Source organism: Pezoporus wallicus, unplaced genomic scaffold (assembly GCF_028554395.1).
Source record: "Pezoporus wallicus isolate ANWC-B61680 ecotype Strahan unplaced genomic scaffold, APGP_CSIRO_Pwel_v1 contig_1035, whole genome shotgun sequence".
NCBI lineage: Eukaryota > Metazoa > Chordata > Aves > Psittaciformes > Psittacidae > Pezoporus > Pezoporus wallicus.
Genome location: NW_026636811.1, coordinates 1,164,946 through 1,191,776, shown reverse-complemented (window position 1 = coordinate 1,191,776; position 26,831 = coordinate 1,164,946). Strand labels below are relative to the sequence as shown.

Sequence of the window (26,831 nt, the reverse complement as noted above, 5' to 3'; positions counted from 1 at the left end):
TGACCAGAGGCAAAGTCCAATGATCACCCTCCCACATTAGTCACTAAATTCAGAAGGGAAACTGAAGATGTATTCAGGTTTCAGGCATGTATGAACATGCCATCATCTTTGTCCTCACCAATACCAAATTCACACTTCAAGGTCTTTTCTATGTCTTTTTCGCTCAGCCTTGTAACAGTCAAGTCAAGGAATTCACATCGCAATGTCAATCCTTTCATCAACTTTACACCCCTCCAAAGCCGTAAAATATTCATATTTCGAAGTGAGGATTTATTCCTGTTTTGTTCTAGCTGACATCCTTTCGTCACAGGTCTTATACATTTTTGCCTAGGTGAGCCCCAAAGAGTATGCAGTGACTTAATGAGCAGATCAATTACTGTTCATAAGAAAAGATACTGTCTCTTTAAAGGTTATTTGAAGGTTGATTGCTATCTTATTGCTTATATCCTGCAAATCTATTCAGCCTTATGAATGAATTTGACCTTTTTATACTTACTGGGAAAAAAAAAAAACAGAACAGAAGTTAATTTAGAGCTCTATAATGCAACACTTTTTGCCAGAGAAATGAAAGGGCATTCAAATCGATACCTGCACAATAACACTCTGATGAATGTTTGCACCCAATTTTCTCATTTTGCTAACTTGAGATTGGGCATTTTGAATAGTTCTCAAAGAACATATTCTTTATGTGCTGTGAAGTATGTGGTATTGTGTCCAAACAATGCTAGAGGATAATCATTATAGGAGTGTCACTGGGCCTGAAAAGGTCAGTTAGTTAGAAATGTCAGCTTTCAATGCAACTATGCCGGACCTTCAGATGTAAGGATCCAATTAAAGGGACATGCCAAGGTGCATGGAAACATCATGGTGACCCATAATAATAATAAGGTATTGTGGAAAAGCTTGATATTTTTCTTCAAAAGTAATGGATTATCCTTTAGAATATCATCTCTGCAGTCTTATTTTGACTTTGCAAATATCACTTATTCTACATGTATCCAAAAAAAGGTCAGTTTTTTAAAATGCAAAGGTAGGGATGAAATGGCCTTACTAAAAGTAAATACTTTGCAAATAAATGGGAAAAAAAATTCCCATTTCATTACCGGATCAAAAAAGTGTCATTTCAATATATCTCAAAACTGTGATATTTGAGATGGATATAAGTGATGTTTGGGGAGACTGATAGGGAATAGGTCAGGAAACAAGCAGAAAGATCAGAGTGGACTTATTCTCTTGGGACATGAGTGAAGACTGTCTTCACAGGGAAAAGATGGTGGAAACAGCAACACTGTTCAGTGAGTATGTAGCAGTTGTTATTCCAGCAAATAGGAATAAGTAAGGATTAGGAAGGTTCTGATGTGCACAAATGAGTAATTACAAGCAACAATATTACTTCTCCTTATCACAGCAAATGGAAGTTCTTAGAGCCCTTACATACAGTAAAGATGAGCAATTGGATACAGTAAAATTTCCTAATTAGCCTCAGGGCAGCTGAAACCAACCTAATGGCATACAAAAGAAAATCCTCATTTTCTCTGCTCTCTGTCAGTCCATCAGCCTGCTGAGGTTTCAAGTCTAGAACAAACTTCTTCCTGTAGCTTTCAGGTTCAGATAAGACTGACAACATGGGAATTTCCCTTTTTGCTGAGACTTTAGCATATATTTGTATGGTAGAGAAATTCCTCTACCGTGGGTTCAAACAAACCATTTGGGGTCTATTGCTTTGTTGAGCAATGAGGTGCTGTCCCCCAAGTTATTTTACTATTGCTTTACATTGAGACAATGGCTGGATTAACACCCAGCATCTTAGTGATATGAGAAATAGTTCCACTCCATCACTGAGCATTACCAATTATTACTGGAAAGATAAATTATTTATTTCTCTACCACGTTTCCAGATAAAACATCATGTGAAGCTTCACCAACAAACAGGAACAGTAATTATGTTAGGCTGTTTAAAAACTCAAACGCTATCCCTTGACACATATTTAGACAAAATCAATGTACCCTTAATTAATAAGTACTAGCAAAAAGAGTTTTAGCAGCAAACAACTTTCTGTCACATTTTATTACCTTGTATCATTTTTACTAATACCTGTCTTATAGCTTCATGACTTTGAGTTCATATTACTTTCATGCTTCAATTAGAAAGAAGTAGATAGCCAGACTATCCAGGAAGGTAATGGAAAAGTCTTGTAGCAGGGCTTAGTGGTGGAATTTATAGTTAAATGAAACTTTGAAATGTACCATAAAACTTCTCCTTCCCTTACGTAGTTTTACTTGGGGTCTCATAAGCAGTAATATGTAGAAATGCAGAACTTAATCAGCTAAAAAATATAGCAAATCCCACATATCACTTTATGCAATGCCAGGAAAGTAGAAATATATTTTCCTAACCAGAGGAAATTAACTAGGCAAGAGTCCTATATCCATAATTTAAAGCAGTAAAATATGTATGGCAGAAACTAAAGCCACCTTAAAAGAATTCAGGGTAGCAGTATATCATGAATTAATGAATTGGGGACATTTTTAGAGCGTGCAGCACTGATGATATTAAAACAGGGAGAATATTTCACCACATAAATGAGTCTGATAAATACTTTTAAAATCAAGGATTTTTCTCTTGTTTAAAAGTGTAAAAGCTTAAAGATTAGGGGAAAGCACACAAAAAAGCCATTAACATTTCTGATCAAATCTCAATGCCACTTCACAGAGATTAAGAATATCTTGCTCTGTCCCTGCATGTAAACCTCTAATGTGGTCAGAGGCAAAGTAAGTAAGCAAAAGGCAGGAATTATGGAGTCAGCTCTTACTCCACTGCGCTGAAAACAGAATGAAAGAAACTTAAAATACTTTATATTCCACTCTGTAGCCAAGCTGGGCACTATGGAATATTCAACTACCCCAGGTTTTTTAAATGCAATCAATTTACTGCTGCCAAATGTAGTAGGTTTATATACATCTGGGAAACATGCACCTACGGTGCTGATGAATTTCTCCTGACATTGCACTGATTTCAAGAGAATGTTATTTTAAATTGGCAGTAGAGAGACTGGTAGAGGAGGATAAAGCCCTGAGGACGGCTGAATCAAAGAGAATTTCAAAAGAATTTTCCTGATGGTTCTTGGATAATATCACGTTAGCTATTTTCAAAGCCAATAGTTTCCAACAAACTTCCATTTATGGTATCAATTATTAAAAAATACTTCAGTGGGAGATGAACTTACCTTACTGAGAGGAGAAATTGGAAAGCTGTATTATTATCGTAAACACAGGAGATGCAAAAAGCTTTATCTCCATGGAAAAGCTATGGAAACAGGGATATTTTATTTGCAGCTATTGAGCTGTTACCACTAAATGCAATGTGATTGTATACGCATGTTCAACGCGTTACAGGAACACGACCACATAAAAATTCAGGGCAGATCCTCTGCTCCTCTGTGCAGCAAGGCCAAACTAAACCACCTGAAGATTTAGTCCTAAAACTGGACTAGAAAAAATTGTTGAGGAACCATTTTGGATCAAATTCAGAGGTAAAACTAAGTTTAAAGAAAATTTAAATTACCCAAACTTAAATCTCATCACGCCCCACTCCCTGCCAGCACGTCCCTGCCAGCTACTAATCAAGTTTTAACATCCTTCCCCCATCCCACTGCACACATCAGCTCTGACTCTGGCACCCTGAACCATACAGCGTGTTACAGAGTAATTGTAACTCACGTGTCAAGAGGCAAGAAGAAAGGAGTGCGGCGAGAGCACTGATAGATTTAACTTAACATTCCTCCAGCTACTCAGCAGTAACGCAGAGCAGTGAACTCCCTCCACATTTTACATGGGTGTCAGCAACTTCAAAGGAATATATTTGAGCATGAGGGAGTCTGGCTCGCTCCCAGCTTATGCATCATTGGTGTCTGGCTGTTTCTGGAGACCGGCAGCAAAGCAAAGACTTCCTCCAGTTTGGGGCATGTTGTGGAGCTTTCCATAGCTGTTTTCTTAGGAGCACTGGACCAGGTCAGCTCTGTATGTTGCATACAAAGCGTGTAGCTGAAGCTGCAGCTCTCACCCTCTGTATTCCTTCCTTTTTCTTTCCTTACCCCTCCACCTCCCATTTTTTTCCAGTGCCCTCAGTCCAGGTTACACATTAATGATCTATACCTGTTCAGTTTAACATACAAACGTGCTTTTAAGTCAAGCACCTGCTCAGACACGTTCTGCAGAGCCACACGCACATTTCTCAGTGTTTGGAAGCTGTGTGGAGTAAGGCAATAGGTGATAGGCGAGTATTCAGGGCATGAGGATTAGGCACTGCTACCTACGTATTTGTGATTCCCATGGAAGCATGCAACAGCCCTGGCCCCAAGGAACAGCATAACTGCCGTGTGGTAACGTTAAGGTTTCCATCCCACAAATTGTCATCTGACAGCACCCCTTAACTGACATTAATGGCATTATTTTACCTTGCAATTAATCTCATTAATTGGCTGATGAATTTCTGGATTTTTTTTTAATGGCATATGGAGAAGAGCTGCTGTAATACCTGCAAGGGATCACCAAGTGACTCTTGACTAAACATATGAAAAAAGGTTTGAGAATTTCACACACACACAAAACCAAGATGGTATTCGTCATGACAGAAGAGCGAATCACAAAGGTCACCTTTGGCTTTTAAGTCCTTTGTCTATTCTTACAATTAAGCAATAGGGCTTTGGTGGTTGATACTGCTTGTGACACATGGAGGACTTTCATACTATAAATAAGGCCGAGTGACCTCCTCCACAAATGAGGGCTGCTTGCCTGTGGCAAGGTGGAGAAGAGGAACAAGTCCCAAAGGATTAACAGGTGCAAATAAATAACCTAGTCCCTAATTTGAATCAGCACATTAAGGGATGACAGTGATTATAGCTGATCTCAGCCATCATAACCGATACCACAACGTTATAAAAGCAGAGTGTTGATGTCAGATCTTAGAGCTAGGACTCAAAGAATGGCATATTTTAAAGCTGCAGCCTCCAAAAAGAGATAAAAGCCTCAAGACTATAAGTTATTTTATTTCTATATTTATAGGGCCCAAACAAGTCCCTTTAATCCACAGGTTGACATTTTCTAATCCTACTAGGAATTAAGTGACTAACTTTTCCAGCCTCTTTGAAAACTCTCAGCTTGAGGTTTTTAGGTAAGTTTGGTCTGATCCAGCATCAGGCTTCTTTTGAAAATACCTTGACTGAAAGCAAAACTGTAGGTACTCAATTATAGAATCCTGACACAATTTCTTTTTTTTCCTGTGTAGCTAATGATTGTAGATTTTTGGCTAAATATCAAAGGGCAAAACTTGCATTTCGCGGAAAAAAGCATGTTATGGAAAGCGTTTTTTCCTCCTTTTAATGTAGTCTGTCTGCCTACACAGTTATTGAAAGCGATTTTGATCCTTCCAACTAATTGCTCTGTTGATTTAGTAGATTGCTTTATTAAACTGAAAGATCTGAAGTGATAGCTACTCACTATGATCACATCTATGAACAAACTCAACTTAGCCAACCCTTTCACTGTTCCAGTTAATACTGTATCAGAAATTACGAGGAAGGTATCATAAATTTGCTTTATGGAAAAGTCTTGTATTTATTCTGGGCCCCAACCCTCTTTTTCTCTTATTAAAACAGAGTCTGTGGCCTTTGGAACCCTTATCCAAGACCTGAGTGTTTATTACAATGAAGACCTTCAGAGTTTTTTTTTGTTTTCCTCTAGAAATAGGGAATGCTGAAGATAGGAAAAAATGAAAAATGGGCCATGTTTGTCCTTGAAGTTAGTCAGAATAGTGACAATGGCTGTATCACAGTGTATTGTTGCTTTTATCAGCAAATGCCCTGAGCATACATTAACATAATTGCCAACTGCGTGAAAAGTGAACATGCAAAAATGTGATGCAATTGCCAATAGCCTCAAACATCTGGCCCAACAAAGTGTTCCTCCTCCTTATTTTAATTCTTATTATTTTAACAAGGTTAGTGAAGGAGAAACCATGTCACAGATTATATCTACATTTAGAGTGTCAGAACAATTATTGATGCAAAATTGTTATCCAAGCAAACGTGTGTCACATTTTCTTCGCTTCCTATAACACCTGTTCATTCTGCTAACGCATTATTCCCAGTTAAAGCCAGAACTCATTAGGCTCAGTTAAAGCCAACCTGAAAGCTTAATACATACATACATCTGAAAAATTGAAAGAGTTAACCAAAACGTAGCACCACTCAAGCGTGGTGTATGTCTGAAGCTGGTGGGCAGCAAACTTCTGTAGCAGCTAATGGAAAGAAACTGAGCCAGAAAAATGGCAATAAATTAAAAGCCATCCAGCCTTAAGAGCTGAGATCAAAGAGAAGCACTATTCAAACGACCTGCATTTCAATCACGGTGCCGAGACCTTCGAAACTCACTATGCCAAAGAGCCCGATGCTTTCACAATACAACACATTTTGGGTTGTTACAGTAGGCAAACAACAAAAGCCATTATGAAGCAGATCACTTAAAGAACTTTAATTTTATCCAAATATTTTCTGACTTACTTTGGGGTTCTCTGCCCTGTTTCCCACCATGTGCACAGACAGCCACCGTCTCCTTACTCCCTGAACTGCTCGCTTTTGCCACCAAGGAAAGTCAAACTCACATTTCTGTGATACTTGAACACACATTGCAAATTCGAGGGCATCTGCCCTGCAGATATACCACTAACTGTAACCCCAGGAGGCTTAAAGAAATATCAGCACTCAAATTCATAGAGTAAAGGTCTGAAAAGGCAGCTCTGTGAACGGATAACTGCCCGGGGCTTTGCCAAGCACAATATAGCTGTCACTTGTTATTACGTGAAAGATTTTCTGGGGAACAGTGTTTTTCATTTTGCATGTCAGAGACAGGGGAAAAAACACATTTAGACAACCATCTCTTTAAGAAAAGAGAAGAGAGCCGTGCGGTAGAGCTCACTTACCAGGGCTGGTTATTGTCAGGAGGTCAAGCTGCCGTTTCTGCTGAAAAACAAATTATAAAAGGAATTGTTAAAAGGGGACTAATTTTAGTGGGTCAGCTTAGACCTGCAAAGTAAGTGTTCTGACATTTATAGCAGAATTAATTGCAAGTTACATGGCTCACAGTAACTCTTTTGGATGGGATCCACACATACTTTATGACGAAGAAAAACCCCTCGCTCAGTCCTTTTAATGTGTTTTTATTTGCACTTATAAAGTGTTACTATTTCTTTTTTGGAACTTGAAATGGATAGCTGGAAGCACAGATGGACTGACATATTTATAAAAGTGATTTCTGATTCCGCAGGGAAGGAGACAAGGAACCAAGACAAGAAACTCAAAGTTCTTTATTCATATCAATCACTGACTCATAGCCTGTATGTGATCAAACACAATTATATTGCCTTGGGGTGAACCTTTCAAAGACATGTAAGAGGATCTAGACAAACTCAGGACTGATAAAAGGAAAGCTTCTTTTCATGCTGAGCGCATTCAGCTCATAGATCTCATTGCCACTGGATATCCCTCACCCCAAAAGCTTGCCAGACTTGATCATCACTGGATATTTGTACAGATAGCAGAATACAGGGAGTTATTATGGCAAATAAGTTTAAGCAGAAGACCGGTTTCTGGAAGGGCTGCAAACCTTCACAGGGCAAACCAACCTGTACTACACAAAGGTGAGGAAATTTTTTTGCCTGGAACAAGTTATCCCACCAATGCCTTTGTGATGGGGGGATATGTCTGATGTTCCCTTTCCCCTTGTAACACATAGCCAAAGTTCTTGGCTACTGTATGGTCCCATTCATAGGTGATCTCCCCACCTCTGTAGCCTGCCACTGAAATTCTTGTGCTCCTGGATCACTATCATTCTTTTCCACCTTTCTGTGGGCTGACAGCTTTCCATCACCAGCAAAGCTTTCCCCATCACACAAACTGTTACCTCTTCTTCATAGCACTTTCTAACTTACTGTCTTCTCCCTAACTTTGCCCAACGTTAGTGTGTCTAGCTAGCATTGAAGATTATACTGTCCAGTCTAATTTCTCTTCCCTAATTTGCTCAATAATGTCTGTGTTACTTTCATTTATTGTCAGCCCTATTGATCTTTTTCTAATCTAATTCTCATCACCGCATTCACTGTATTCCCTGGGTGACAGCTGAAAGTCCTTGAGGAGGAAACATTAACATGGTATCCCCTACTGTGAAAGCTCTTCCTTGGAAATTATGACTGATGAAACTCCTTTCCGAACCCATAATTTCTTTATAAGTAAAGCTTCACTGGCTAAAGTATATGGACACAGTTGATCATCCACTGAATATACTTCAGCTATATGCCCAACAGTGAATGTGGCCTGCTGATTGGGATGTCAGGCTGAAAAAAAACCCATTTTTGAAACCTTCCTGGCCTTCAGTACTTTAACTCTTGTACAACACAAATCATATTTGGGAGAAAATGCATTCCTGCCTGTTTTCATAGGCACTCCTTATTCCTTTAACTCTGCTAAGTCATCCTGAATATGACTTTAGCAGTGTGCTTGATCACATTTGCTTTATTATAAAACACTAAGGCCAGTCTATGCCAAGCCTTTTTCCAGGTGTGCCAGGGTAATGGCATAAGGGAACAGAAGGCCCTGCTGCTGCCTTGGTTTACCTTGACAGGAACCACTCAGAAATGCTGTCTCTGCACTGTAGGGTCTGCTCGCCCCACCATCCGTTCCCAGGGAGCAATAAGGCAAAATAAGCAAAGGACCCACCACCCCAGTGGGAGCCATAAGACAAAATATCTCCTAATGAGCTAAATTTTATAGAGAATCTCTGCCTTAATCCTGATTTATATGTACAAAGCTATGAAATGCCACGGCTTAGCACCCACTGGGCCAAAAGCTTTGCTTGGATTTCTCAGCACAACTGGAACTCCAAATGCTGTATATCTAATGAACAGCTAGAGAAGAAAATATATATCCAAAACCTATACTCTGTGAAAGCTTCTCTACTGGGGAAAAAAGCTGGAATATAAATATCATCAAAGAAGGTTGCAAAACATAGAGATTTGGAATAGAGAGAAAGGCACGTAGCTCAAGTGGCCCCCAGTCCTGACTTGAGTCTATTAACTAGAGTAAAAACAAACATTAAATAAAACCTGAAACAGCTTAACTTGATCCTGTAGGAAAGCAAAAGCATATAGAGTAGGCTAAACAAAATGGGAAATACAATGAAATTGGTACATGTCAAATGTTCAGTTTATAACTTTTTACCTGTTTGGACTCTGCCTTCAAGCTGGCTTTGGAAAAACAAATTAAACTCCAGATCCAGGAAATCTTTGTGCATACGTTGAACTTTAAGCTCAAGTTATTTCTCTGACTTCAAGTGGAGCAGCACTGATCTTTTGCATCTAACACCTAAGTGCTGCAAGGGATTTGAAATGCCACCAGGTTCTTGGCACTGGCTCCACCCCAGTGCTCCAGGCTGGAGCACGGTGGTAGCTGCCTGCCCAGTGCACTGAGAGAGAAAATATTTCTCTGCTCTAACCTTCAGTGGACCTTGAAGAATTTTCTCTCCTTTGGCTCAGCAAGGGAAGTTTGTGCACACTCGCCCAAGCCCTGGAGAGAAGGAAACAACAAAGTGCATTCCAGAACTGTGCATTTAAACATGCAAAAATGCACTAATTATGGATCCAATCACTTTCCAGAAATTTAAGCCTGCTCTCAGATCTCAGGGGCCAGCTCTCTGCCGTTTCCAGGGCTCAGCTGGATGCAGGCAGCCTAGTAACTAGATGGATTTTTTAAAGAAAACCCATACAGACACGCTTATGGGTAGCTATAAAAGCAGCAGAATTTGAATTTAAAAAGAGAGACGTTACAAGTGTCACAAAGATTAATAAAATAATTTCTTCAGAAGTATCATGGCTGTGGGGCTTTATATATTCACTTCTCCCTTCAGTGCGGAAAGATGCAAATTGCAGCTGTTGGCCCCTTCCAGCATGCTCACCCTCTCCCTGTTTTGACAGCTTTCTCGAAAGGCTCATCTCACAAGATGTCTGGCTTCTTTGTGTTCTGCCTTTAGTAATTTTCCACTTCTCAAACACCTGCCCCTGCAGAGATGCGCGGGACTATCCCAATATTCAGGTAACCTACTGCCCCAAGAATTACCTAAAACCTGAGCAGTGAAATGTAATGGCTATCGTCTCTGGTCAGGTAAGAGGTGACAGTTTGCTGTATTACTAAGGCTGCGTTTCACCTACATTGTCAAAAAGGTGTTCCATGAGAAACACGAAAATGATTTCCACAGCATCAGCCGTAATTAATAAGAGGCAAACTGAATGATCCTCTGCATTACCACAGCCTCTCTATTGCTATAATCCTGTCCTACCCTTAAGGGGCAGCATCCTCATTTTCACTTTCAGCTATTTGAAAGCCCAACGGCAGGAAGAGGCCAGTGGTGATTCACACCAGCTTCCCACCTCGCAGTTTTCTATCCTTGGTACTAGCCAGAGGCAACATCCCTGCAGTGGATTAGGGCTCTGCAGCAAACCTGCAGCAGATCCTGTTCGTTTGCACAAAATTAACACAATCTTTAATTAATGCAGTAAGCACTGATGAGTAACAAATCATATTAAAATACAAGGAAGGCAAATTTTTAATAAATTAAGCATTGATTCACTCAATAAATATTAATCTACTAAGCATCAAGAATTCATTACATTTTAGAAAACCAGTTAAAACGGCGCTGGTGAGCTGGTCTGAAGTGTGCAGAATGGTCCCTGTTCACCTATAATATACACTTAGTTTTAACTAATTCCTTAATTTATCAAGTTAAACAACTTGCCTGAAAGTTAAATCTGGATTATTATTCCACTGCAATATGCAATTTTCTTGACAGACATTCTAACTCACCCCTTGGATCATTTCCTAAATTTTTCTTAGTAACTCCTGAGTAACTCCTCTCTCTTCCTTGATGCTGGTGGTCTTTAACATATTTGCTGACTGGTGTCATTTAATTTTCACCTCAATTAACTCAGCTAAAGTTGCAAAACTAAAAAAAAAAAAAATAAAAAGAAAAAGAAATAAATTGTAGGGGGATGTAAATTAACTCATTCATTTAAGTTTAGCTTATCTAAGAGATGTTCTTTCACACTTTGCTCTCTGCAGAGTTCCTCCAACCTTATATAGATGTGGGATGTGCTGCACTGCTTCGACTCTTATCTACATATTAGCAAAAGAGAAGGAGAAAAAGCCAGATGCAAAGATGCCCCATGAGACTGATATGGAGCTGTTTCTGTAGCAACCGATGATTTTCTTCTCATGTAAGAATGAACCGAGTCATATCTAATTCCGAATGTATCTGGGCCTCACTTGCCAGCCAAAGCTATGTCAAGTATAAAGTCAATATAGTCAGAAAGAGTGATAAAAAAAGGCAATTATAAAGTCGTCTTCCCACTCCTACACTCCTCCTCCAGCCAGAATCTGAAAGATATCCGTACCCCTGCCTTCTGTCCCAGCACATCATCTCCAAGTCCTCAGTATCCAGCATAACTGGTAAGCAGAGCTGGAGGTACCAGCCAGATACCCAGGTATTGCTTACATGAGGCTGATGTGCTGGAAGCTCCTTCAGCAGACCCATGCACCCATGTCCCAGGAGACAGCATGCTCTGGCAGGGGCTTCTCTAGACCACAAGGGCATTCATACCTGCCTTGCTCTAAGTCACCATATAAAAGTCCTAAGGTCAGAGGTGAGTTAACTTTAGCTTTAGAAAACTCTTTTGAGTTTGTGCCATTTCACTGCCTTCACTCTGTGGGCAATATGTTCTGCAGTTATGAACCCAAAGGCTGGCTTCTCACCAACATCTCATGCTGGTGGAATTGAATCTCTGGGACCACAGCAGGACTTTGTCTGCTTAAATGTATTTTACCCAGCCTAGTCTCTGCTATTGATCTCTTCCATCCAATTTTAATGTGGTTTGAACAGGTTAAAATTTGAAATCAAGTGCATGACTTTTTCCCTTCTTTTTCCTGGAATCTTTGCCACAAATAGTTACTAATTGTGCCTTTTCCTTTTAACTTCCAAATTAGCTCTTCTTTTCTATAAATGGACTGTGTTGACATAAGAGTAATTGAAACCAGTGGATCTTCTCACAATATAAAGCCTCACAAAATAAAGCTGAGTATGTATTGAAGGCTGAATTTCACATTTCTATGGCCTTTATTATTGCTACTCTCTGTAACATCAATGCTTTTGAAAGCTATTCTCTAACATGTCATGAAAGCACTCAAAAGTTCAGAAAAAGATCAAAGAGATCCAAGTGTGCACATTGACATGCTGTGGATGGCACAACACGACTGCCCACAAGCATCACCATAAGCCTCCTTGGTTTTGCACTGGAGGGATTTACAGTAGAGTAGAGGGAGAAGGTGCAGAGAGGGCGAGGATAAAGTTTGTGCCCCATCTTTGTGCATCGCTACCTGAGAGTACAAGGGTGACAAGCTGTGCACCTCAGTGTTTTCTAATCCTATGCGAAAGATGCCCCTGTGAGAGAGGAATGTAAACCTTCTTTTAGTTGTTTGTTGTTGGACATTTTAAGAAATATTCAGGGCTAATCAACATCTGGAAAAACTTTCTAATGAAGCCTTAAAGGAAGGTGTTCGAAAAAAGTAAATATAACTGAGGGAGGGCTTCACACCTGTCCAGTTTCTCAAATGCAAGTTTCCCTACTTGTACTCTCAATTTAAGTAATCACCCTAATAAGATACTAATTCAAATCCTGTTAAAATAGATAATTCAATGATTTAAAGCTGCTGCTATATTGTTTGCTTGTTTGTTTTAAACAATGTTATGCCAAGCAATACTCTTCTTTCTATCCTGAAATCACAGGCTTTTGTTCTTATAATGAAGCAAAATCTCACATTTTATACTTCCTTTATGATTAGCTGCTAAAGTTTCCTGCTATAATGATAAAACGAACCAGTCAGCTTGTTGACACTTGACTGAGATTTTAGTAAATTGCATCTGCTGTAGCCTCCTCTGTGGAGTCAATTATTGATAATATAGGTGTGGAAGAACGTTTATAAAGTGGTTTGGGATATATTATCGCTCATGCTAAGAGCTATAATGAGCATTTAAAACCATTTTAACTGTGACCTCTACAGACATCTGATTGTTGCAATATTTGCCAACTCAGTTCTGGTTTAGAGTCAAAACCAAGTCCCAAACGATCACAGGTAGTGCCAAACCATTAAGCTACTTTACTCATCCTTACAGTCCACATATTCTTCTACTTAATATCTGACACCTGCATATTTCTTCCCAAAACCTCTAAGTGCCAAGGGTACATGATACTTCATTATTCAGAAACTGCTAAGCAAGTACCCAAGACCTCTCCTTCTCCCTTGGTTTGACTATTCATCCTAAGAACACAAGACTCATGCAGTATCTTCTTACAGTCCTATTGAGCTCAAAAGCTATTTGGAAAGAACATTATTACAATGAAGGTTAAGAAAAAATTGAAAAGCCATGCAAGGTGTCTTTGGGCAGACACGCAAGCACTCTGTAATATATATGTATGTAGTATGTATGGATGTAGTAGTAGGTCACAGCCCCAAAGCCTTGGTGTGCAGATTACTACCAAAAGCAGTAGATTGGTGCCCAAAGCACCAGCCATGGGAGGCTGAGCAACCCGAGTTCTGTGCAGCAGAGGCCATCTGCAATGTGCACGCTCAGCTTTATTGGTCACGTAAATTCACAGTCTGTTCCACATATTCTTGAGTGACATCTGCTGGTGCTCTATCTATAGGTTGCCTTATTTACATATACAGCATTCATAAAGATAGTATCCAGATTCTTACTGAACCACTAGGAACCAAAGAAAAGCCCATCAGTCCACTATAAATATTTACAATCACGCCGGAAAGTTTTTAAGACTCTCTTATCTCTGGAAAGAAAGAGAGGAAGAACAAACTGCTTTGGAATGAACTGATGCTTAACTTCAGCAGTGAGAGTTATGATGACAGAAAGAAGCTTCTTTCTGTCCTTCTGCATCTGTAAAATAACTGTCCTTATGCACCTCAGTTAAGCCACATGAAGGGAGATTCACAGCAACTTTATGATTTGATGATATATACTCTGCATATACAGTGCATCTTCTCAGACATGCATGCAAAGGACATCCTTGATTAGTTAAAAACAGTCTCTTTTTAACCTAAGTCAAAATACGGGCAAGCAAATCCAATCCCTTCATTGAACACAACTGACCAAATAGACTCAGAGCTCTCAGTTTCATAGGCTTCTATTCTTGTAAATTCAAGCCTCAAATACTGAGGCAAATTGATGCACAGGTAGCCAGTGGTCTAGTCACTCTGCAGCCTGTGTAGAGTATGCAAGTATATGGAGTACATGCACAAACACTGGTATTTGTGCTCCAGTAAAGACTGGGGAGAAAGAATGGATGATGTAGGCAATACTTTACTCTTCCTAAAAAAGCTCTGAGTCTGCAAGAAATGAAGGAAAAGAATAAAGCCCATTTCTCCATGGTCTGACACCACCTCCAGGTTGGAATCAAGCCTCTTTGTAGTTTCACAATCCAAAAGGTGGCTGTGGCTATGTGCATGTTTTAAATGAAGCATATGTACTTACACAGCAAGGGCTCAGGATCTACTCATTCCACAGTTTAGCTCAGCATTTTAAAGGGTTTGTTTTGGTAACAAACCACCATGCAAGTTTTTCATAGTTTGTTGTATTATGATGCAAATTGCGGAGCTGTGGTTATAATCCTGTGCTTGTGACATCAATTACTTAATGCCTATAGAGATTACTTTAGTGCCACAAACAGCAGATTATGTCTTAAAGAACATAGTAAGCAGCAGGAGCTAATAAACTCTTCTCTTTAAATGTTATTTATTTCAAAGAAAATAGTAAACAAGGACAGGTAAAGCTATACAGACCACACACAGTGCCATTAACAACCAAACTCTATACACCATGCAGATGGCTTTAGGCACTGCGCAGCCATTCTTTAGTTGTGAATTCCTGTCTCATGTTAAGTCTTAGGATGGAAAGGAGCAGCATTACTGAAAGCTATTATGAACTTGGAAAGTCCACCATTTGGGGGGGGGGGTAAGGAACAGTGTTCAATGATGTTTAATTAGAAATAAAACATATCTACCTATACCAGTAATGGGATATTGACTACCTAGCCACTGTTTATGGACTATTTTAGATAACAGACAAGACAGATTAACCCCCAACATATGCAATTTTAAAACTAAACATGCAGTTGTAGAGGCCTGTGATCACACAGTAAATGAGGCACAAATCCAGAGATTTATAACCCTGCTGTCCCCCATTTGGACCTTGAGACTGAACTTCAGCTGCTTACATTCAGCTATGAGCGCTCTGACCAGCAGGACATTTCTCACAAACCTTCTTTTTGTGTGTATAACTCATGTAATATTTATTGAAACTGGGAGCTAAGTACCAACCTCCACATCCAACCTGTAGGTTAGCTACCAGCTAGTAGCAGTTGTCCTATGCTCTCCATGTTAACTAATTTAACATGCCAGAATAGCCAGCACACTGATGGTGAGAAGGTTGACTTGGGCTCAAAGAAAATACTGTTTTGAAAAAAATGTAACTCTATGAAAAGGGAAAAAACAAAACAAAACAAAACCTGGAACTTTGAGAGAAGGTTTCTGAAACATAAGAAGTTTTTCTCACTAGAAGAGTCCTTTGTAAGAAGTTAAATACCTTCTTGTCTGGGGAGCAGCATGTGTTTGCACTTGGTTTGGCTTCTGCTCTGTATTAGAATTCTGCTTAAGGCAGCACTTAATGAGAAAACAAAGCTCTAAATTACAGCACTGACATGATCCACTGCCTAATACACCTGAGCACAGTCAAAAGAAATATCTTCGATAAACTTTTAAGGAACAGGACTCTTGTGGTTTCATACCATCAGGATGCATGTACATGGAAGGTGATCAGGAGTAATCAGCATGTATTCACCAAAGGGAAATTTAAGCAACCTGATTGCCTTATATGATGGGGCAAGGGGCTGGGTAGATGAGCAGCAGATGTTCTCTCCCTGGACTTCAGCAAGGCTTTCAACACTGTCTTCCATGACATCCTCATAGGCAAGCACTGGAAGTGTAGGATGAATAAACAGATGGTGAGGTGAATTGAGAACTGGCTGAATAGCAGCTCTCAAAGGGTTGTGGTCAGTGGCACAGAGTCTAGTTGGAGACCTTTAACTAGTATTGTCCTCCAAGGGTCAATACTGGGTCCAATGACTTGAATGAAGAAGGGATAGGCTGCCTCCTCAGCAAGTTTGCTGACGATACAAAACTGGAAGGAGTGGCTGATGCTCCAGCATGCATCATTCAGAAGGATCTAGAACAGCTGTAGAAATGAGGAGAGGGGAACCTTTTGAAATTCAGCAAAAGCAAGTGTAGGGTACTGCACCTAGGGAGGAATATCCCCATGCACCAACATAGGTTGGGGCTGACCTGCTGCATAGAGAAGCACCTGACTCTGTAGAGAAGGACTGGGGGTTCTGTTGGACAGCAATTTGTCCATGAGCCAGCAATGTGGCCTTGTGGCCAAGAAGGCCAATGGTCTCCTGGGCTGCATTAGGAAAAGCATTACCACCTGGCTGAGGGAGATAATCCCCCTTGTCTAGTCAGCCCTACTGAGGCCTCACCTGGAGTCCTCCATCTAGTTCTGGGCTCTCCAGTGCAGGAGCGACACGCTGATCCTGGAGCAAGTCCAGCAAAGGGCTACTAGAATGATTAAGGGTCTGGAGCATCTCTCTTATGAGGAAGGGCTGAGGGAGCAGGGCCTGTTCAGCCTGGAGAAGACAAGGCTCAGGGGAATTCTGATCGTTGCATGTAAGAATCTGAAATGAGGGTGCCAAGAGGATAGGGCCAGACTTTTCTAGGTGGTGCCATGAGATAGGATGAGAAGCAATGAGCATAAATTGAAACACAGGAAATTTCACCTGAACGTAAGGAAGAACTTATTTACTGTGAGGGTGTCTGAACATCGGAATGGGTTGCCCACTGTGGACAACCATTGTGGAGTCTCCTTCCTGAAGATATTCAAAAGCCATCTGGAGACAATCCTGAGCAACGTACTTTAGATGACCCTGCTTGAGCAGCGATGTTGGACTATATGACCTGTGGTGGTCCCTTCTAGCCTCAACCATTCCGTGATTCTGTGATAATAATACAAATGGAAGGAAGAAAAACACATACAAAGGAAGAGAAAAAGAAAAAAGAAGGCTGCATGGAGAGTTCATAGCAGCCTTCCAGTATCTGAAGGGGGGCTATAGGGATGCTGGGGAGGGACTCTTCATTAGAGACTGTAGTGATAGAACAAGGGGTAACAGGTTAAAACTTAAACAGGGGAAGTTTAGATTGCATATAAGGAAGAAGTTCTCTACTGTGAGGGTGGTGAGGCACTGGAATGGGTCACCTAAGGAAGTTGTGAATGGTCCACCCCTGACAGTGCTCAAGGCCAGGTTGGACAGAGCCTTGAGTGACATGGTTTAGTGTGAGGTGTCCCTGCCCATGGCACGGGGGTTGGAACTGGATGATCTTAAGGTCCTTTCCAACCCTAACTATTCTATGATTCTATGCGACACAAGAGTAAATTCCTCCTGAATATAAATTTTCCCCCAAATGACTGCATTTTCATGCATAAAACTTAAAACTTTTATGTTAAAAAGTCCCTGTGATTCAGCTGTGATGTGAAAATAAACATGAGAGAACACAACCTCTCTAGTTGCTATTTTTCTCTGACTCCCTATGGCCTAAATCCCCCCCCACTCCACCCTCCCTCCAAAAACTCCCTGCCTTTGCTTCTGATTTTGTGGGAATTATCTGGTTGTGTTTATCTCAAGTGTTATTTTCTCTTAAGATGTTCAATTTTGCCTGAGATGCAGGTGAGCTGTGTGAGACCACAGCACAGCAATTTTCAGTGGCGGAAAGTATTCTGCAAACACTCAGAATATATTCCCCTTCCACTCAAAGATGCCAATATTTAAAGGCAACCAGGTGACTCATATAGAATAGTAATGCATGGAGTTTTATTTAGAAGAAAGCCTTAATAATAGGTTGTATTTCTGGCATCTCATATTCAAACATTTCAGAAACTTCAACATTCAGCTCTATAAGCAAAGCCTGTAAGCCTAACTACCTAAGCTTCCTGTATAACACAAAGCAGAGTAAATGTTAGGAGAACTTTGTGACTGCAAAATGGTGTGCATGAGATCTACAGGCTGTATCATCTCCAAAATCCTTCTGTAGTGATTTCCATTTGTGTCATCACCATTCAGTTTCAAAGCTACCAGTCTCACACCTACAGCTCCATTCATCCAGTCATTCAAGCAGAAAAGACAGAGCTTACTGTTCTGAAAGTTAGGTTTGCTCTTACTGTTACTATAATTGCATATACGTACACACATAAATATATTGCATATATGTATATAAAATCATAGATGCATATAAACAGTCAGGAATGTTTATGCAGGTGTGTAGGTATCGAGATTTCTGTTAACTTCTGCATTGTACATAGAGAAGTAAATGCTTATAAAACTATAGGCATGCCATTGATACAGACTAAGTATTGGAGATACACAAGAGAAATCTTGGAAGTACTCAAAATTATCACACCTATCAAAGACCAAGCTACAATTTTGTCTCCAACAGAAACATGGCAGCATATGCATTTCCTAGTTAAAGCAGTATCTCTGTAAGGAGCCAAAGGAAATCAGTGTGAGGGGAGTCAATGGAACTGATTTCCAACGCACCAGACTGGATAATTTCATTTTTCAATCTTCAGCTCAAAATTTACTGGCCTTCCAGTCCCGACACATTCACTTTATCTCTTTCCTTATTTCCCCATTTCCTCCATCCAGCAGAAGTGCTGTAGCCCGGTTTCACCTACATTTACAAACTGCTAATATTATGGGAACGTAAACCAATAAGACAGGAAACAACCGAATCCAAAAACTTGCCCAACAGCTGGACAAAATCAGTATTTCTTCTTTTGTGGCAAGGAGACAACTAATTCCACCCCTCCTGCTCTGGCTGGTTAGGCACTGTTACAGCCAAACACTGCAACAGGCACAGGCAGGAGTGACAGGGAAAATAACTGTTTTCACATTTAATTTAGGAGGATTACTTTAACTGAAAATCTTGCCCCCCTGCCATACTGTGCAAAGTTCCTTGTTTACTGTATATAAGCCAAGACAACACAATCAAAATAATAGTGAGAAGTTAAATTAGAATCTAGCATGTATGGACAAATACATAAATTTACATGTCTGACTTTTGTGATCTCATCTAATTTCAAGCTTTTCATCTAATTTCAGTTTGAACCTGTTTCCTTTCACAATCCATACCAGTGAGTTAGTTTTTCCTATTGCTCAAAAAAATCAATTTATTTTTTTCCCCAAACCAGACCACTGCCTGTCATATTCACTTAACAAATGTTTCAGAGCATCCCAATCTTCATTCTTCTGAAAACTGCATACTTAATTACAGCCCGTGAAAGCACTATCTGGAGAAGTCAAATAGCAGCAATGCGCATGAGCTATCCCAGAGGTAAAAAGAAATAATCTTACTTTCCAAACAGACTAAACAATTTCTCATTTGTTTCTGAAGCAATTTTGTTGCAGTTTTCTACGGCACATGCTAAAATAATTACTTACATCCCTATATCTGAACTTCTTGAGCTACAGAACTTAGAATGAGGTCCACTCAGGCTGCAACCTGTGTCAAAACTCCCACAAACCAACAGGGCAGTGTCGGGATTCCTTACAGCCATTTCCAGGGTCACTCTGTCTTTGCACACTATCTAGTGCAATTCCTGTTTAATCTATGGTTGGTGTCTCTGGAATTGTTAATAAAAGCAGTAAAATGGAGGCTACTGGAACCAAGGTAGCTTTTAGCTTTATACATCCAAACTGGAACATTTTTATCTCACTTTTAAAATCTGACATTTTAGCCCAAAGCCTTCACCCAGGTGCTTCAAACTGTGAAAACCATTCCAGAGGCATTTTAATTCACAATAGTTGAAGAGAGCTATATATAGCATATATATCACGCTATAGTAAAGGAAAAATAAAAGTTTGGTTCATCAAAATCACTGAGATGCCTTAGCTTGCCCAAGAGTAGCCTTAAATGGTGATGTGTGCAAGAAAATGATGCCAACCTGTTGTGACTGTTTAGTTCCTTTCTTCAGTCCATGTCAGGTTATTCTTACTAATAAGATAGGGAATAACATTTGTCCCTTACACTGAACAGAAATAAGAAGTCTGAAAATCTCTTTTCATTAGCCTCATTGCTAACTGTTTCAAATTATCACTGTTTTACAGTTGTTCTATAAGCAATTCCTTGGGGACCTGCTACCTGATATATATCTAATAGTGGTTAAAATGTGCAGAACAAACACTTGTGAAAAATCTGCATGGTGACTGACAAATAAAAGACGGTTCTGAGCAACACCTCAAGCACAGGGACATCAGGGGGAGCACGAATGCCCTGTTAGCTAATTTTGACATGAAACTACTAATTCTGCATCACCAGCGTGCCATTGCTAAGGGCTTCAGTCCAACCAAAGGGTGAGCTTCCCCAGTTCCCCTTGTTGAGACAGTCACTGAAGGCAAATCATATGTCTTGGAATCAGGTCTCCAGAAGACAAAAGCTGAGATTTACTCGTGTACGTGTAACAAACATTTAAACAAGGATGTAGTAACTATGTCATGAAGCCACTGCAAACCAGTTGTTCTTTGAGTTCCACAAAGAATATGTTTGTCTGGATAATCTGAAACCTCCAATTTGTAAGTCACTCTGAAACTTCCAGTTTTCAAGAAAATACAGTTATGTATTTAAACTGTTTTCACTACCTTCATTTATCTCCTTCATTTATTAGAAGAAATCCAAGAGGTTTCCAAACATCCATTGAATATTAGCCTTAAAAATCTAGATGTTAACAACAACATTTACGCACTGTGTTTGGAAAAGCATTTTGCTTTCTATTTTTTAGTTAGGAAACTTTTGTTTAGTTAGGAAAAGAGCTGTGGTACGTCAAGAGTAACTCATGAGGAAGTATCAGTCCATCATTTCAAACCAATTTCACAGTTGCAGGAAAGGTGAACAAAAGTTTCCATAGGTCAACGTGTGAGGAAAATTTATCCTCGTTCTTACCCTGAACTCTACAGTGTCAGCTATATCTCAGTATTTTTTATGTGGTTTGTTTGGGATTTTTTTTTTAAAGACCAACACAAATGTAAATGTTCCAATTTATAGTGGCAAAATTAGGTGTCAGGTTCAGTCCTGTTCCCAGTGAGCTGCAATTTTTCTTATGGGTATTGAAGATGGAGAATATTTTCAAGACTGAGAACATAGTTCCATGTTCAGGTTGCAGCCTGCCCTTGCCTTGCCAGTCCCAGTCTCCGCAGAGACAGGCAGGTGTTAGCAGGCAGCTACTTTATTCCCCAAAGACCACTCCAGAAGAGAGTCTCTCTACTGTGTTAGCTATCAGATGCATATCTGTACTCAATATTACAACTGGAAAAAATATGAGAGTTCGAGGCTTTTAATATCTCCAAAATAAACAAAACAGTGCAGACAATACAATAGAATCGGTATTTTCAAATGAGCTTTTTAATGAAGTCTGAATAGATTCCCAGACCACATGATCAGAAAACTAAGTAAAATCACTGGGGATTATTATCAAAAAGCTCCTTGGAAAAACAAAACAAAACAGCAGATACGATCTTAGGGTAGAAAAGGCACTTCGTGTACGAGGAGCTGGCAAAGCAAGGGGCAAAAGCAAAGAAAGTGCTAAGAGAACTGAGGACAAAGAGGTGCTATTAGGAAGATGCCATTAGGAAGCTGGCTTTGGAAGAGATTGCATAGAAATAAGATGAAACTGTTCTTGAAAACAAATAAGCAAACAAACCAGCTCACCCAGCCCTCTGATAGGCAAAGAAATCAGAACTGTCAACTTTCATCCACCTTATACAATAAACCTAAACCCCAAAATTAGTTAACTTTTGATTCAAGCTGCACAGAGCTAAATTTTACTGGCCACAGCTTTTCCTAACTAGGTGGTTTGGACTCTGAGGAACATGAGATTTTCTAGGTGAGGAAGTGTTTTAGTACTGCTACTGTGTCAACTTTGAATTATGCACAGATTTTTAAATATGACACTGTTCCTCTACTTATAATGACAGGCACATTCACATCATATAAAATTGGGAATGGGGAGAGCTAAACAAAGCCAGTGAGCTCTGAATTGATCACCTAAAACATCTGCTGTATTGCTTTGGAATAGCAGCACATATGGTATATAGGAGCATCCAATATTTGGAGGCACACTACCTATGCAGAGCATCCATAAAATGTCAGAAACACCCATTTTGGCCATTTTCTGTTTTCACTCTGAATGTTCTTCTTTTAAATAAAAAGCATAAAATTATTTTTGGGTTAATTTCTCTGTTTTATCACATAGTTTGATTGCAGTCGACTTAGCTCCTGCCTTAAGTCTCCCCTACGCTTCTGTACAGTGCTGAGAATACTAATAGTGTTCACAAAGACAACTAGAACATAACGGGAAACAGAAAGAAAAGTTATCATCTAAATGCGATCCTTCCTATCTCAGACACTCTACTCCTTGCACTTACTCTGAATCTCACTGCTATTATGGTACAATAATCACACAGCAATCTTCACACAGTACCTATTAACCACGAATCATCAATATGCATTTGTAAATGGGATTTTACTTTCATGTAGCTATACAAAGCTCTAGTCTTGCCAAGAGCTAGGATGTGACATTTTCAAGAACAGCTGACCTTGGAGTGAATTAGGCACCCAAATGCCTTTTAAACACTGATATATCTTTGGGAATCTGGTTCTAAGCATCGAAATCTCCCTAAATTGGGTCATGCTGCAGCCTCTGAATTTGCATTTAAACATAGTAAGACAAAATATCTCAAATGATCAAATAAAAGTATTTTTTAAATCCTACTGCTCAATTACTTGCTTTGAACTCCCATGCAGTCACTCCCATTTTGTAAGTTGGGCTTTTATTTGGGGGAGATAAGAAATACTGGACTGTCATATCCACTCAGACTGCATCCCAATGGAAAAGAGAGCTGCTGTGCAAAACAGAGAAAATACCAGATGGGCTATTTGAGCCACAGAGTCATAGAAACCATTAGGTTGAAAAGAAATTCTTCAAAAGGAAACTAGTCTAGGGAACAGTACAGGTTCAGAAAAGATGACACAGATCAGCTAAAATATTTGTAATTTCTCTTGGCCAGAGTTTCCTTTAACCAGTTCAAGCTCAGAAAGAGATAAGGGTGAACCATGAATCAACATTTACAGAATCTCTCTGGTAAACTTATTATTTGTTACAGTCTCAGTTGCAACACCTGAGACAAAGGCTTTCCCCCCTGAAGAGAAACACTAATAAAAGTGCCTGTACTTTGTCACTCCTTTGAGCCTGTTCCACTGGTAAAACTCAGTAGCAAGTTGTGCAGTTCTCAAAGTCCTTCCAAATGTTACTGAATAACTCTCTACAAGCGATTACATATAAACCCAGCACTAATCTACCCATTACATCATCATGCAAACTGGTAAGGTCCTACTCATCCTTCCCAAGCACTGTCCTTCAGAAGAAAAAAAAGCCACATTCTAGGATGGCTAAAAAGTGAATCGGGTACCAGTTTTGGTAATTCCAGCTCACATTAGCAGAAAGCAGCACGGAGCCCAAATTACGATACACAAAGTCACGTATCATTTAAAATAAATTCATTGCCCAACCGGTATCCAGTTTGGCAGGACTGTTATTTCTAACATTTGAACACTAAAATATGGTATTTAATGAAACCACATCATGTACTTCATGATAGCCAGCTGTATTACTCTGAAAATGAAAACCTTTCTTTGTGACCTGATGTCACGGTGAAACCAAAGAGGGCAAAACTCACAGCTCACATTATCTGTGCCACAATCTTCTTCTAATCCAAAAAAAAGGCTCCACATTTTCTAAGAAAAGAAAACACCAAAAACCTAATTCCAAGCCTTTTAAAGAGCAGATCACAAAAGCAAAAACATCGCTAAAGCATATATAATTCTGTGAGGGCTCCCTCTTTTGGTAACAAATAAAAAGCATCAGAGATCATAAGCATAAAAGTTTTTCACAAGAGGTTCTTTGCTTTCAGGCCTACAAACCTCACATCAATAACACAGACTGACCTTATCACATTTTATCTTTTAGGGAAGACCTCATTTGCACAGAAGTCTTCATCTACCAATACAAAGAATGCTGCTGCTCCTAAATTTGGGAGTTTCTTATATGGTGCTTTGCAGCAAGAGAAACCACTCAAAATTCTACATTTCCCCCCAAGATCTGGGAACTAAGAGACACAGGTCTTTCCAGGCGCAGCCAGAAACAGATGCAATTTGGCATTGGCTGGGGTAAAAATCACAGGATTAGTCAAGGAAATAGGTCACAAAAGACAGGCCAAAGAATAAGTGTGAAGAATGTCTTTTTACTGATTAGTCCCTTCCTGGGAAGCAAGCCAGAAAGAACAGAAGGTCCCCAAGAAATTTCCCTTTAATACTCAGACCAAGTTTCACTGTGTAGCTTTTCCATGGAAGCTCAAGGTTAGAGTTAAGCTATTAAATGGAAAAACATCTAAAAATTTTTTATCACTACTGGTATTGCGGGTATAAAAGCTTTTACCTGGACACAGGGTTTCTAAGGATGCTGATCGCTTGGGAAGGCGCATTGTCCTGCTTTAGGGCAGTGATTTTAGATTGCATTAGTAAAACTGCTACACCTGATTCCTTAGTTAACTGGGGGCTGGGATTTCCAAGGGAAATCTGTTCACCTGGGTTATTGCTATGCTTCTCCTTAAAACGGAATTTGGGGTCAATATGCTGAGCCTTCAAGCAATTTAAGGCAGGTTCTGAAGTATTTACCCATACCAGCACCCTAGACCTATTAATATGAATTTGGCCTTGGATAGGAAAGAATGAAAGGCTTTGGCTAATTTCTTTCTTTTAGTTCCCTGTAATTTACATCAGCTGATACTCCGAAACTCTGATTCTATACCATGGGAGCTTTTTAGCAGTTTCTGTTAAGGGTTACTGAAATTTAAAAGTTCATTATGTTACAATTCTCTCATCTAGGTCTCAAAGGCTTTTACATTACTGCTGTCCTGTGGGGAAACTAAGGAAGGGGTTGCTGGTTAAGTGAACTCAGGGAGAGCTCCTTATAAACATTATATAGGTATTATGGGGTCTTTCAGTTTAAATACCCTGCCTGCGAAAGGCAGCTTATCCTGGATTTATGTACATTAAGTGAATATCACACTAACTTTTTATTAAAAATTAAGATCATTTGAGTCACATCAGAAATCAATACACCACAATTTGAGTGAAGGAGAATGATGATCCTGTGGTTAAGTAATTGAAAAGGGAATTGAATAATCTGTCATCCTCCCCGCTCTGGGCAAGTTAGCTCTGGATGTCTTAAGCACTGCATTGTAGCCTCCTAAAAGGGTCTGACATGTTTTCAAAAGCAATTCCAGCAAGTAACACAACATTTTGGTTTCTTACCTAAACACAAGGCTGATATTTCCATTTTGCAAATCCTGGAGGACTGGCCTATTTTAACATCTTGGACTGAGAAATTAGGTGGTTAAAACAGCTAACCTTAACAGCCTGTACAGTAAGAATTAAATGCATGTTCCCATGATCAGATGCAACCTAGCACTGCCCACCTCTAAGTCTGCAGGTGAGAGCCAACTGTGGCTGTAAAATCATTTGGAACTGTGAGCATGGGCAGCTGATGCTAAGGAACCTAAAATGGGTGCAGAACAGCGCAGAACATAAGCTAAGTCCCTCTAGCTTAGAGCGATGCTGGACCTATCCGCTGCTGACTTTGTTAAAGCATCCTAAAGAAATGGAAACCTTAAATCACTTTTGAAAATGAAACTAAACTTCCTAAAGTACTTATGTCTGTTCTGCAGAGCATTGTGGAGGTCAAGATTCGAAGTCAAGAGCTCTTCTGACAACTGAACCACTCAGCTCAGCAGAAAGTGTGTTACACTTCCTTTCTTTCAGACCTTTCCTCTGTTACTAGTATAAGTTGGTTGTGTCTGGCATAACGTCTTGGAGTGGTGAGACATTAGACTAAGTTTTTTGTGCTCAGATTGTTCTTTGCTGTATGTATATACATAATTACATACATCACTGCCTTTTAAATTGTGGCATAAGTAGGGGTGAGGTGATCATAGATCGATAACTGCTATGTTTTAAAGAATAAGGCAATACAATTGGGATAAGATGGATGGTGACAGGCAAATCATGATGCAATTTTGTATGAAATTATATCTGTGTAAACAATATAGGCAAAATCTGTTCAAGCTTCAGTGTAAATTCAAAATAAACTCCAGAATGAGGGCTGATGCTTCTTTTCATAACATGCCTTCAGTGTCTTTCTGACATCCAACAGCAGCAGCTTAGGAAGAGAAGTATTTGCCTTCATTTTGAATTTGCCTGCCTTTTGTCACACCCTAATTTCATTGAACTGCTGAGGTTTGTATCTTTATAAAATGCACTATTCAAGCTTCCAGCAGACATGCAGATTAGCCTTATCCTAAAGCACCTCATCTCTATTTATTCCAGGATAATTAGTCACGTAAATTAGAAGTCATTACCAAAGGCTACAAAACCCTTTAGCAAAGGCTTGTTGGCTGGCTAAACATGTTTGAAGCACTTTTGAGGTCTGAGGGTGGGAAGAGAGGG

General features: G+C 39.7%; 1 protein-coding gene across 7 annotated transcripts in view; it reads right to left on the bottom strand.

The window, feature by feature from the left end:
• Nucleotides 1–26,831, bottom strand: part of BEND5 (BEN domain containing 5) — a 952,584-nt gene that overhangs the window by 437,243 nt on the left and 488,510 nt on the right. For 5 of the 7 annotated variants that reach the window (XM_057401794.1, XM_057401790.1, XM_057401796.1 and 2 more), the window contains exon 6: nucleotides 6,980–7,019. In XM_057401794.1, coding sequence (XP_057257777.1) covers nucleotides 6,980–7,019 — 40 coding nt within the window. The remainder of the gene's footprint in view (nucleotides 1–6,979; nucleotides 7,020–26,831) is intronic. The other 2 variants (XM_057401795.1, XM_057401791.1) reach the window with 1 other exon arrangement.